At 39.4% G+C, this 13,407-nt stretch overlaps 2 protein-coding genes across 4 annotated transcripts; one reads left to right on the top strand and one right to left on the bottom strand.

The window, feature by feature from the left end:
* Positions 1-478: 478 nt before the first annotated feature.
* Positions 479-5,577, top strand: LOC104418542. 3 transcript variants are annotated; one of them, XM_039302156.1, is made up of 8 exons: positions 499-620; positions 1,555-1,639; positions 1,801-2,049; positions 2,184-2,290; positions 2,849-3,356; positions 4,004-4,122; positions 4,302-4,581; positions 5,191-5,577. In XM_039302156.1, exons 3-7 carry the CDS (start codon positions 1,804-1,806, stop codon positions 4,501-4,503), a joined length of 1,182 nt encoding a protein of 393 aa, XP_039158090.1. In that variant the 5' UTR covers positions 499-620; positions 1,555-1,639; positions 1,801-1,803; the 3' UTR covers positions 4,504-4,581; positions 5,191-5,577. The 3 variants fall into 3 exon arrangements, with proteins under 3 accessions (XP_039158091.1, XP_010028220.1, XP_039158090.1); XM_039302157.1 differs by lacking the exon at positions 1,555-1,639 and having other exon boundaries at positions 479-620; positions 4,302-4,577; XM_010029918.3 differs by lacking the exon at positions 1,555-1,639 and having other exon boundaries at positions 479-620.
* A 2,540-nt stretch (positions 5,578-8,117) lies between these two features.
* On the bottom strand, positions 8,118-9,025 carry LOC120288453 (uncharacterized mitochondrial protein AtMg00810-like). The gene is made up of 3 exons (XM_039302439.1): positions 8,852-9,025; positions 8,525-8,624; positions 8,118-8,410 (listed from the first exon to the last, which is right to left on the bottom strand). Exons 1-3 carry the CDS (start codon positions 9,023-9,025, stop codon positions 8,118-8,120), a joined length of 567 nt encoding a protein of 188 aa, XP_039158373.1.
* Between the last annotated feature and the right edge of the window lie 4,382 nt (positions 9,026-13,407).

Here is a 13,407-nt window from a genome sequence, read left to right as displayed (position 1 = left end):
TTTGAAATTATTTTTTAATTCTTATCTTTTTTTTTTTTTTCCCTTCTTAGCGATAGGCCACAAGTAAGGCTTGAGCCTTGTCAGATCTAACGAGGTAGAGCATCTGCCCTTGAGCTAGGCTTAAGCTTGTAGGGATAGGGCAAGCTTGATCTCGTTGGCCTGTGCTTGTAAGTTGTAGCCGGTCACCGGTTGTTGTTGAGATTTGGCATTGATGGAAAGAGAAGGAAAAAGAAAAAGAAGATGAAGAAAATGAAAAATAAAATAAAATATTTAAAGAATTGATATTAGCAATTCCGAGAGCATTTTCACCATTTTAAATTTAAGAATTCACTTTCCTAATTTCATCAATGAATATTTTAATTAATCAAGAAATGTTTTCGGTTAACTAATTATTTTGACGAGCCAAATAAATAAAAATCCGAAAAACTAAATTTCGAGAAACGCCTAGGCAAATTGCCATTTATCTAGTGTGGAAATATTGTTTTTGTCCATGGGAATGCTCTTGCGCAGGCCAGATACTGAACAGAAGCCCTTTCTAATTCTGACCCCAGTCCAACCTCCTCTCTCGCCACTCTGCTCGTATCTCCGCAGCCTAACCCCGTCGCCGCCACCATCATCAGGTTAATCCTCTCTCTCTCTCTCTCTCTCGGCCCTTTGGGTTCTTTCTTTCTCCGGTTGTTGGGTGTTTACGTGGGAGCATCTTCTGGGCTAGTTCGAGAAGGGTTTTTTTTTTTTTTTTCGTTTTCTTGAAATGGTTTCTGGAATTTCTTTTGATTAAGCTCTTCAAGAGCTTGCATCAATCAGGAGAATGTAAGTTCAGTGGGTCATAAGTATTAGTATGAGTAATTTCTTTTTGTTAACTGTTTGAACTCGTTGGGGGAAGACAAATGCTCTTTAGGTACTTTCTTTCTCTGGTTGTTCGGTGTTTAGGTTGGAGCATCTTCTGGGCCTGTTCAAGAAAAGGTTTTTTTTTTTTTTTTTTTTTTCTTGAAATGGTTTCTAGAATTTCTTTTGATTAAGCTCTTCAAGAGCTTGCATCAATCAGGAGAATGTAAGTTCGGTGGTTCATAAGTATTAGTATGTGTAATTTCTCGTTGTTAGCTATTTGAACTCGTTGTGGGGAAGACAAATACCCTTTAGGTTCTTTCTCCGGTTGCTCGGTTTTTAGGTTGGAGCATCTTCTGGGCTTGTTCAACATTTTCATTTTTTTTTTTTTTTCGTTTTCTTAAAATGGCTTCTGGAATTTCTTTTGATTAAGCTCTTTAAAAGCTGGCATTAATCAGGAGAATGTAAGTTCAATGGGTCATAACTATTAGAATGTGTACTTTCTTGTTGTTAACTGTTTGAACTCATTGGGGAAAAACAATTGAAGGTTGACTTAATGCAAGATTGACTCACATTGAGAATGAGAACTAATTGGAAATTAATCTTGCATATGCAAACCCAGTTTTCGGATCAATTGGACATGTTCGCGAGGCAACGAGCCTTGTAATTAACTCATTGAATCATGGAATAAGATGCCTAGTTATGTGAAATTGGCTCAATTTTGTCCAGTGGCAGTTCCTCATCATGGGTCTCACACCCACACCTGTACACACTCAATCATGTAGCCTCTCCCATGGGAGTTAGTTAATTTACGGTAATGTAGAACGGACATTTTTTGTTCTCTCTATCAGTTGTATGAGATTTGTTACCTGACGAGGGTAACAATTGGTCGTGGTGAACTTCACAATCTTCACTGGCCAAAATAAGACTTTGAAGAATTTGTCTGCATCATAAGCTTGGTATTGGGCATTCCAGGAGATGGGGAAGCGAGAGAAGAAGCAGAGGCACCAAAGACACCCTCGCAGAGAAGCCTCTCAATATCTCGAAGGAGGAGAGAATAGTTTCAGCTACGAAAACTTCCCCTCACCTTCGAAGCCTCCTCTTTCTGATGAAGAGGACGGGGAAGAGGAGGTTGAAGAGGAAGAACAAGAGCAAGAACATGAGGGCCGAAGCCCATCACTAGATATTCCATCAAAATTCCTCCTCTACCAACAATCTGTCCAGGTCTGCAGTTCTTCGACTCTGTTTAGTTTCAATTCTTCCTGAGAGAAGATTTATGCATAAAATTGAATTCCTGCTAACAATTTTGTGCTCATAGAGCTGTAATGAGGCTTCCCTGTGTTTCTCTCTGAATGCAGTCGCCCAAAGGAGATATAAGCTATTTGCAGAAATTTTTTCTCATGTATGTGGGTGGAAGGCAGCCCCTCCATCTGCAAGAAGATTTTTGTGGGACTGCTCTTCTCAGGTATATTGCACACTTTTGGTCACTCTAGTCAACCTTGATGACTGGAAATATAAATTCACCTGAAAATAATACTATCAATATTGAATGCATCCTAGATTCCTTAGAAACTAATTGCAATCGGATGTTCAATTAAGTATGTGTTCACTGACATCAGTTATTGGAACTGGACTGCTGTTCTCAATCCTTCTATTATTGTGCCTGTAATTTTGTTTTCTTCTGCAATTTGATGACTTGGTTATGGAGACGTCTTTGTATCTTGGTCAAATGAATAGGTTCTTGTTGGTCATTTAATTGCTTACTCTTAAATCAGTTTGCAATGTGTTTTTAATGTGAATTATGAAGAACTTTGATTCTTCTTCAGGTATTTGAAAAATATTCCATCTCATGCACATCGAATTTTATGAATGATATCAAAGAACAATCTGGAGGACCAAAAATTTGATTGATACATCTCTTTGATAATCTAGTCAGTCAGTAGAGTAATGGTGTTTCCCTTATTGCTTGATTGTTGTTACATTTGTATTGGCCAAAATTTCATTCTCTCTGTGCATTTGACAGCACAGAGTGGCTCCGAAATGACCCAAGGCGCACTGCTGTGGGATTGGATTTAGATGTCGAGGCATTAAATTGGTGTATGGAGAACAACGTGAATGCCATTGGAGCTGACAGTTCAAGAATTTCCCTTTTTCATGGAAATGTTCTTCAACCTTGTGAGGCCAAGCTTGTCAGTTTTGATTCTGGAGATTGCATAAGAACTATTAGACTAGATCCAAGTGAAGAGGATCCAAGAATGGACGATCAACAATCCATTTTGCAGGGTGATTGTATGAGCTCTCCCCGTACGATGCCTTTGAATATAAGTTCTAAGCAACTCCCTGGGAGGGACATAGTATGCGCCTTCAACTACAGCTGTTGCTGCCTCCATAAACGTAAAGAGCTGGTTTTGTATTTCAGGCACGTTTTAGGTTTCTTGTCCAGAAGAGGAGGTATATTTGTTATGGATTTGTATGGTGGCACATCATCAGAGCAAAAGTTAAGGCTTCAAAGGAGGTTTGCCAATTTCAAGGTACACATATTGCATCTTATCATGGAGTAACTTTGAAATAAAAGTATGCTCAGGATATAATCGATTAATCGATCTGCATAATGAGTTATCATCTTTATGAATATCATTGGAGTTCACTGGTATCTAAATAACACTTGTACAAAATCTTTTTGAATCTTAATTATTCTAGGGTAATAAATCTAGCTTTAGATAAGCATGTCAGACAAAGGAGATGCATGTGTTTCTTGAATACCACCATTTTCCTGTTCTCTCTCTCTCTCTCTCCATCCCCCCCCCCCCCTTCTTCTTCTTCTTCTTCTGAATCATGTAGCACCTTTTCCTTGCTTTGCGCCAGTGGTTGCTTCTTCTGAATCATGTAGCACCCTGTTCCTGGTTTTGGGCCATTGGTATGGTCAAAAGTGCTCCCCATACATTAGGATGTTTGTTTTGTGCATGTGAACATATACTATCCCTTCAAGCAATGAGCTTTCCATTGGTACTGTGGAAAAGAAAAAGGGTTCATAGCACAAGTGCTGGGAGCTAGTATTATATTGGATGAGCTTACTTTTTTCTGGTGGATGTGTTCTTCTTCTTTGGTAATAATGGAGGAAGTACAGCTTGATGCTTCCAACTGAGTAATATCGAAATGCTCTGATTAAAATGTGCAGTATGTGTGGGAGCAAGCTGAATTTGACATTATTGAGCGGAAAACAAGGATTAGCCTCCACTTTCATCTTCAAAAGCCACAGAAGAAGCTGCCTTATGCCTTTTCATACAGCTGGAGACTGTAAGGGTTTCTTTTAGCTAGATTTCCTGTACTTCTTAAGTATCTTTATATTTTTGAACTGGGGCAACCCTGAAATGTTTTTTAATATTAATGAAGTGTCATGCATATGCTTTTCCGTTTATGAAACTAGTTTTCAGTAAATTTTGAAATTTATAATAGGTGGTCTTGCATCACTGCAGGTGGTCGTTACCTGAAATCAAAGACTGTTTGGAAGAGGCTGGCTTTCAGTCTGTCCATTTTTGGATTAGGCAGATGCCTGACTCTGAAAATATTAAGAGTGTAGAGGGATTTGGCATCGGAAAGGACTTGAAGTATGAAGAGGTTATGAGCTTTGAACAACAAGATTCGTGGAATGCATATATTGTAGGTGTTGCAAAGTGATTGTGATGATGGAAGTATGCACCAAATGTTTGCTTCAATCCCCGTGCAAATGAATAATCAAACCTTCACCTCAGGCAGGTAAGATTCATGTCGAAGCATTTTTTGGACTTGTTTCTTTTCTTTCACCTTTGGTTTTGTCACTCAGGACGCTAGTTTCCTTGACCATGCTAATTATTGAATTGAATATATGGAGTTGGGGAAGCCCCCTTAAAATTGTATTGGTCCCACCATGAGGGCTTCACCAAGGACATGTTCTCTTGGGGGTCAAAGACTGCTCCCACGGGTCGCCAACCAAGTGAGGAATGCATGCATTACTTCTAGTCGAGTTCTTATTCTCTTATGTAGCTCCACCATTATAGAAAAATTGGCATACTTAGGGCCAGAGCATGAGGTGTGCTGTTGCTGACAAGTATGATTTTTGTGTCTGTTTATATAGCCAAGATGGATATTGTTACAATGCGACAAACAGTTTCTCTAATGGTAGAATGTCCTTCAATGGATGTTCTAAAAATCTATTGGGAGTGTGGTGCATGAAAGCTTAGAGAACAGATAGAAGATTCGGAGTTGTCTGATAGAAGTTATGTGTAATGTTTGTGAAACCCCCATCCTTCAAAACAAAGGAAAGACCAGACTCGAGCAAGCATTCCCCGTCTTTTTGGTGAATTACTATCAGTTTTCTTTTTGCAGGTTCTGCCGCTTAGAACTTCTGGTCCTAAATGGCAACTTGCAGCTGAAGAAGCTGTGGTGACGAAGGACTAACCCGTATTTCTTGTCTCTCCGCATTCATCAGCCCTCCTCATCTTCTCCAGTTTCAATGGCCTATTTCGGAGGCATCGCAATTCTGCTGCTAATGAACTACTCGAGCTGCATGTTTATGCTTATATATGCAGTTTTACCAGTTATACTCTACTAGGACTCATGTACTGACACAAAAAATAACCTCTTGTTCAATTTACTAGTTTTATATAAGCTACAGATCAGAGCGAAACGGGCTTTGTGATTTGTTTGCGTACAGATTATAAACTGTTTTATTCGTCCTCTTTAGCGAGAACCTGTTATTGTTCATCGAGAACATGGAAAAGTCTGCTTTTATTGTTAATGCCATGGTAAATCCAATATCAAATTTGCAGGATTGAGAACACTATTACCTATGAGAGGGTTAAGGAGCTGGGCTCTGTAAATTGAGAAAATTCTTTGGTCGGTGAATATGTGGCCCATCAGCAAGCATAATCCAAGCATAATCTATGTATATGCATACACACACATTCATGGCTCTCCCTTTCGCGATCAAAGTGCAAAATTTGGTAATTTCATTGACATAAGATGAGGACCATTACATTGAAATACAATGTAACACGCAATGCGAAATGTTTATACCCAAAGTAATACAAATTATTTAAACATCCAAACAGATGTTTTTTGGTAACAAATTTCAGTTTTTGGTGGTTATTCTCAATTTCAAATGAATCATTGATTATAAATCCTACATATTACTGTCAAAGTTATTGTTTCAAGAATTAACCAAATTGAATCTAAAATTTGGGAATGCCAGCCGAGTGAGCGTAGAAAATGTGAAAGGATGTTAAAAAGGTGAATGTTTCGACACAAAATATGAAAGATCTTCTCAATATAGGATTTTGACTTGTTTGATATAAGGTCCATTTCTCCAGCAAGAACTCGTAGGATGATAGCTTCCAACTACTCGACCCCTTTTTGGCTCTTTCAATACAACAAGAAATATTGCATCAAACATGCCAACTTAGAGTGTTTTGTTACCTAGGGCATTCAATTAATGGCTAGCAGGCCTTTCGTTTTGGAAATAGACTGTTCTAAGGTCATATTTGGTTGTTAGAGTAGGAAAGAAAATTGAAATGGATTTGGCATCCAAATACTAGGATTCCAACTTCAGGAAATTTTGTTTATCCATTGTTTGGTTCATCGATGTAACAATTATTATTAATACTCCTCTTTGCCTAATGATCGTAAGTATCGGTTGGCGCAAATATTTGCCAAATAGAAATAACTTTCTAATGTCAAATCTGACAGCTAAAAGACTTATTTGCGAGAGAGAGAGAGAGAGAGAGAGAGAGAGAGAGATCTTCAATGAAAGGCAACGACATTACATTCAACACCGACTCATATCCATTTCAGGGAAAATGCATTCCAAAAGTCCATCAAAGCAATGAAAACACATATCACCCCACCTACAAAACGCTGAAAAAAGGATTGACCCTCCAAAACGTCGTGATAAAACCCAAAATCACATAACCCGTTTTTGGAAAAAGAAAGTGGTTGATAGTCCACCTCTCCTCTCTACTTTTGTGCATGACTTGCCACCAATAGTCATGATGAGACCCCCGACTTTTTTGGCAAGGAACCGATTGATCAGGCAATAATTTAATTGATAAGCGATCCACAAACATTCCTTAATTGGAAACTCGTGACCATCTTTCTCAGCGTCCAAAAGGGGCAATTTTTATCACTTTCTGAATGCAGGTAAGCAATTGGGACAAGCACCTTCAGTCACATCTTTAAATTTTCGATGTGCCTCTCAACAGACATGATGGGTTTTACAAGTCTAGTCGAATCTTGTAATCTCGTGGTCGAGTTGTTTATTTCTGATGGTACAACATCAACGTTCGCATGCTTCTTTTCTCAGCAAACATTGACGATTTTGCTTTCCTGCCGCGGGCTAAATCTGATACTAAGAACGTGGATAGTACAGGCGAGTCAGTTCGATATGGGGGAACTATCAAACATGCGTGAGTAATGATGAAAGAAGATGAAGAAGACTATAGAGATTTGTGAATTTGTGTATTCAATTGTATATTCTGATGTACAATGCTTCTGTAATTATAATATAGAGATGAATTAATAAAGGCAAAGAAATATTTAGAAATCAAAATCTACTCTCAATCTAAGATTCCTAGCTAATATATGTATGGACCAAATTGGTCAAGAATCCGAACGTATCTTCCAGATTGATGCATATCTTCCAACACTCCCTCTCAAGTTGGTGGCTGGTAAATATCCAAGACACCCAGCTTGCTTAGTAGATATGCATGTTGTCTTTGACATAGAGGCTTGATGAAAATATCAGCTGGTTGCTCTTCCGTTCCAATTCATCTAGTCTCGATTACTCCTTCTTGAATCTTGTCTCGAGTGAAATGACAATCCACTTCTATATGCTTCGTTCTTTCATGTACTATAGGATTCGTTGCAAGTTTGAGTGCGGCATCGTTGTCACAGAACAACTTAGTCGGACCCTTCAATTTTATCCCAAGATCCCCAAGTAGTCCCCGTATCCATATGATCTCACAGGTAGTCTTTGCCATAGCTCGATACTCTGCTTCGGCTGAAGATAATGATACAGTAGCCTGCTTCTTGGTTTTCCATGAAAGAAGAGAATTTCCAAGTTTAATACAAAAACCTGTAATGGATCGTCGACTCATAGGACAGGTCGCATAATCTGCATCACAATATGCCAACATTTCCATGTTGCAATCTCTGGATAAAAGAATCCCTAGTCCTGGACACTTCTTCAAATATTTCACGACCTTCAAAGTAGCATTTAAGTGAGACAACTTAGGACTATGCATGAACTGGCTGAGAGTCTACACTGCATATGATATGTCGGGTTTGGTCATAGTCAAGTATATAAGTTTCCCAATGAGTTTCTGATAACCTGAAGGATCATTAAGGATGGGATCATGATTCTCAAATGTCCCAGCATCATAATCCTTGGTGGTCAATTTCACATTTTGCTCAATTGGAATAACTGATGATTTGCATCCCGACAAACCTGCCTCTGATATAATCTCTAGCATAAATTTCTGTTGACTAAGAGAAATCCCACGATCAGATCTAGCAATTTCTATCCCAAGAAAGTATTTGGGTGCTCCCAAATCTTTAATGTGAAAAGTAAGGTGCATAAACTTTTTGAATCTCTCTATTGCAGTTCTATCATTTCCCATAATAAGGATATTGTCAACATATATCATTAGATAAATAAATGACGTACCTTGATTCCATGTGAATAAGGCGTAATCATATCTGGACTGCTTGAAACCTGTAGAAGTGAGAGCATCGGCAAATTTGGCATACCATTGCTTGGAAGCTTGCTTGAGACCATAAAGAGATTTACGAAGATGACATACTCTATTCTCCCCCTGTCTCCGTAATCCTTGAGGAATATCCATGTAGATTTCCTCTTTTAGATCTCCATGCAGAAAGGCGTTATGCACATCCATTTGATGTAATGGCCAATCATTAATAGCAGCAACAGATAAGAATGATCTTACAGTTACGTCTTTGGCGACCGGGGAAAATGTCTCATGATAGTCAAAACCTTCCCGTTGGGTAAATCCTTTACCACCAATCGAGCTTTGTAACGTTCAATGGATCCATAAGCTCGGTAGTTAATCTTGTAAACCCATTTGCATCCGATGGGTTTCCTATTTGGTGGTAGAGTGACCAAATCCCAGGTCCCATTTGCAGTTAGTGCCTGCAATTCAGCCCCCATGGCTTCTTGCCATCTTGTGTCTTTAGCTGCTTCTTCATAAGTGGATGGCTCGATATCCTCTGATATTCGACTCACACATCATCTATGTTCTGGTGAAAGTCTATGGAACAAAACATAAGATGATATTGGGTAGTGAATACCTGGTGAGTCAAGGGATGCACAAACATAGTCTTGTGTCCAGGCTGGCGGTCGTGTAGACCGACTAGATCGTCGAGGAGGATTCACTTGAATCGGAGTTGAGGATATCTCCGTATTGCCAACTTCATTGGAGGATTCTTCGATCATGGAGAAATTTCCTTGAACTTCATCATGGGATTTTTCAGTGATTTATGGTGCAGAAATCTCAAGAACCATTAGAGTAATTGGTGCTTGAGTTCCCGTCACAAGGTATTCAGTATGTGGAAGTTCTTCCATAGAAAATGACTTACCAGAAGTGTTTGACGCCTCCCTTGAAGAATCCCCTTCCTTGAAAGGAAAAACATCTTCATGAAAAATTACATCTTTACTGATGAAGAATTCCAGTGTTGACTGATCCAGGACACGATATCCCTTTTGTAAATTCGGATAACCCATGAATATGTAGCATCGTGCTCGAGGGCTCATTTTGTCTCGAGTACCCAAGACAGTAGCAAAGCACTAGCAACCAAATATCCTTAAATGTCCCAATTTCGGTTTCTTCTTGAAGAGTAATTCAAATGGAGTTTTTCCATTGAGTACCTGAGTTGACATACGGTTGATGAGATAGGCTGCAGTAATTATGCATTCGCCCCAATAATTTTCTGGAATAGACGCTTGAAACTTTAATGCACGTGCAACTTCTAATAGGTGACGATGCTTACGCTCCACTACTCCATTCTGTTGTGGAGTATAAATGCAAGTACTCTCATGAAGAATTCCATGAGATGATAAGAGTAAACTGCAATCATTGTTGAAAAACTCCCTTCCATTGTCTGTCCTAACTCGTTGAATAGATCTCCCAAATTGATTCTTGGATAGAGCAATGAAAGTTTTCAAGTGTGAGAAAACTTGTCCTTTGGACTGCATCAGAAAAACCCAGGAGGCACGAGAATAATCGTCCACAATTGTCAAGAAATATCGGGACCCATCATGATGTTGGGTATGATAAGGACCCCATACATCCATGTGAATTAAAGAGAAAATGTGCATGGCACGATTGTTGCTAAGAGAAAAAGGAATACGTGATTGCTTTGCAAGGGGACATATCTAACACTTAGAGTAAGGAATGGAAGCACTATGACCCAATCGTGAATGTAAAATATAGTCTTTATCATTGGTAGTCGTGTTACACAATGACATTTTATTTGAAGGAAACGAAGACAAATTAAGATTACTTGGAGAATTCTTCCACAGAAATAACCCTTCAGAAAGACTACCCAAGCCCATCACTTTGCCAGTCGAAAGGGCCTCAAAGAAGCAAGTGTCAGAACCAAACAATACATGACAAGAATTTTCTTTGCAGACTTTGGACACAGAAATAAGATTGAATTGAAATTCTGGAAGGAAAAGAACATTTTGAAGTGTGATTTGTGGGCTGAGTTTGACTGTTCCAGTGATTTTGACATGAGTAGTATTTCCATTTGGTAATTGAATAGAAATAGGGAATTCTAAATCCTCATGAATATCTGAAAATAATGCCCTCTCACAAACAATATGATCACTTGCCCCAGAATTAATTATCCAGGATTTTCTGGAAATAATATTAATCAGGAAACGAGAAATACCTGAGAAATTTCCTCCTTTGTTTAAGGTGTCTAATTTCTGTATTGCCTGCGTCAATTGCTGGTATTGATCATTTGTGATGGACCAATCAGCATTAGAAATACCAACCTGATAAGCTGCAGAATTTTTTTTTCCTTTTTCTTCGGGTTTACCGTGCAATTTCCAGCAGTTTTCCACTGTGTGGTGTGGCCTTATGCAAAAATCACAATATAATTTACCCCTTTTTTGGGTTAAAATTTTTGGCTGATGCCGAGAAAATTCCTCCACTGTCAAATCCCGAGAAATAACTCCCACCGTCGGATGCGAGGGAACCGCCACCACCGTCGGATGTCTTCCAAGTCCCCTCATCTCGTCTGTTGGATTTGGATGAATAGATAGGCCCTTTCGAGCAGTCCGATCTGCGTGGCAAATCTGAGCCGCTCGTTCCTCCCTTTTTAAGGAGACGAGGATCCTCAGATCTGGATGCCCGTAACCCTAGCTCTCCCCCTTTTTCGTGTGCTAGGGTTTTGGGTGCCCAATTTCGCTGCTCGCCGCGACTAGCCAGAGCGAAGCTCTCTCCTCCTTTTGCCGGTTCTGATGAAGCGAGCCTCTGGCTTTCTTCCTGGACGGCCAATTGAAAGATCCGCCCGAGAGGCGGCACGGGTTCCATAGCCAATATCTGTGATCGGAATGTCAGGTAAGAGTCATTCAAGATAAGCAAAAATTGGGTCGCCTTTTCTTGTTCTTTCATCGATCGGTACTGTGCGAGCGTCTCCTCTGGTCCCTCAAGCTTCTCTTCTGCAGCTTCGAGGTCATTCCATAGAGACGATAATTTGTTGTAGCATGCGAAAATCGTCATGTTTCCTTGCTTTAATTTGCTAAGTTCCTGCATTAAAGAGAAAATTATTGCTTGATCTAGTTTGCCGTACATTTGCTTGATATTCTCCCACAGATTTTTGGAATCCTCCGTCGGTGGCAGACCGACCGCGATGTCTGGAGAGATGTAATTCCCGATCCATGAGCAAACGAGTTGGTTGCATTTTCTCCAGTGTCGCGCCAGTCAGTAGTCGGTTGGAATCGGGACGGTTCCATCTAGAAACCCATCCTTGTCTTTTGTCACCAGCACTCATCTGAGATCTCGGGACCACCTGGAATAGTTCTTTGGCCTGGTTAATTGCAGGTTGATTAGCCGCAATTCTGGGCCATCAGTTGTTGAGACATACATGGGGTCTCTGGGCTCCGGTCGTCCGGTGATGGCTCCGATGGGAAACAACAAAAAAACAGGCGCGAAATTCGGGTAGGGATTTGTCCCTAAACCTGGTTCGCCTGACTCGAATTGGTAACCTGCATTATAATTTCCCGGGTAGGGATTCATTCCATTGCCTGGGTCTCCTGACCCGTTCGACCCGCTCGTCCGCTCCAACCTGTTGGTTGGGCTTGCCCCAGTCATGGATGATGGGCTCCCTTTGGGTTAAACGTGGCTTTGGTGGTCCATGTTACCAGGCAATGATGGAATAGGGCTCGACCTAATATACCACGGGTAAGGTACCCACTGGATTGGTTGACCCGCAATGGGTTGCCTCAAATTAATTTGAGCCTAAGTTGGCCGCCATTGCACGGGCTGAGGTTGAAGAGGTTGGGTTGTCGCAGCAAGCTGTGATGAGATTTCTGCTGCTGTTTGATTGTCAGTAGAGAAACTAGCCTGTGAAGGAGAGCTGGTCATGGTTGGTAAGAAAAAAAAAATTCTTCTTCTTTAGTAAAATAATCCCTATTTTCCAGAAAGCAAATCTGTTTGTTTGGATATTAGAGTTCCCCTGGATTAGGTGATCAAGAGCGGAAGCGAAGTTGAATCAGCAGCCTGGAGGCTCTGATACCATGAAAGAAGATGAAGAAGACTACAGAGATTTGTGAATTTGTGTATTCAATTGTATATTCTGATGTACAATGCTTATGTAATTATAGTACAGAGATGAATTAATAAAGGCAAAGAAATATTTAGAAATCAGAATCTATTCTCAATCTAAGATTCCTAGCTAATATATGTATGGACCAAATTGGTCAAGAATCCGAACGTATCTTCCAGATTGATGCATATCTTCCAACAAATGAATTTTTGTTTTTTGTTTTTTGTTTTTTTTTGGGTGCTAATTTTATTTTTTGTCTTGATGACTACGAGACTCTAGATTCACATTAGACATATGTTTAAAATTGAGAAAAAATGCGCTTTATAAATATAGGATTGAGTTACTTGGAAAAATTGCACGATGTCCTAAACTTTTTACATGGAATGTAATTAAGTCTAAGACATTCAATTGATTCAATCAAATCTTAAAATTTTAACAAAAAGTGCAATTGAATCTTAGACTTTCCAATTAATTCAATAAAGTTCTCAAAATTTATTAAAATGTTCAATTAAGTCCTAAAATTATGTTTAAAAACACCATTTAAAAATTCCACATAAGCATTTTTTGATTGACATAAAGACAATTTTAAGTATTGCTTATCAAAAGGACTTGAAAGGACTTGATGCACTTTTTAAAGAAGGTTTAGGATTTAATTGAACTAATTGAAAGATATAGGATTTGACTGCATTTTTTGTATAAGATTTAGGACTTCTCGCCAATTTTCTCTCAAGTTACTTCATTTGGCCTCTAGTTTCAATT

Source organism: Eucalyptus grandis, chromosome 9, assembly GCF_016545825.1.
Source record: "Eucalyptus grandis isolate ANBG69807.140 chromosome 9, ASM1654582v1, whole genome shotgun sequence".
Taxonomy (NCBI): Eukaryota; Viridiplantae; Streptophyta; class Magnoliopsida; order Myrtales; family Myrtaceae; genus Eucalyptus; species Eucalyptus grandis.
Note: the sequence above shows the minus strand (reverse complement) of the source record. Positions and strands in the feature narration are given on the sequence as shown.

Excerpts from the sequence above, each read along its gene's own strand:
- LOC104418542 (XM_039302157.1), top strand. The coding sequence starts at position 1,804 with ATGGGGAAGCGAGAGAAGAAGCAGAGGCACCAAAGACACCCTCGCAGA. Across the intron at positions 2,050-2,183 it reads TCTACCAACAATCTGTCCAG|TCGCCCAAAGGAGATATAAG; the intron begins GTCTGCAGTTCT and ends CTCTGAATGCAG. Across the intron at positions 4,123-4,301 it reads TTTTCATACAGCTGGAGACT|GTGGTCGTTACCTGAAATCA; the intron begins GTAAGGGTTTCT and ends GCATCACTGCAG.
- LOC120288453 (XM_039302439.1), bottom strand. The coding sequence starts at position 9,025 with ATGGGGGCTGAATTGCAGGCACTAACTGCAAATGGGACCTGGGATTTG. Across the intron at positions 8,625-8,851 it reads AGGATTTACCCAACGGGAAG|CAAGCTTCCAAGCAATGGTA; the intron begins GTTTTGACTATC and ends TATGGTCTCAAG. Across the intron at positions 8,411-8,524 it reads CTTATTCACATGGAATCAAG|ATTTGGGAGCACCCAAATAC; the intron begins GTACGTCATTTA and ends TTCACATTAAAG.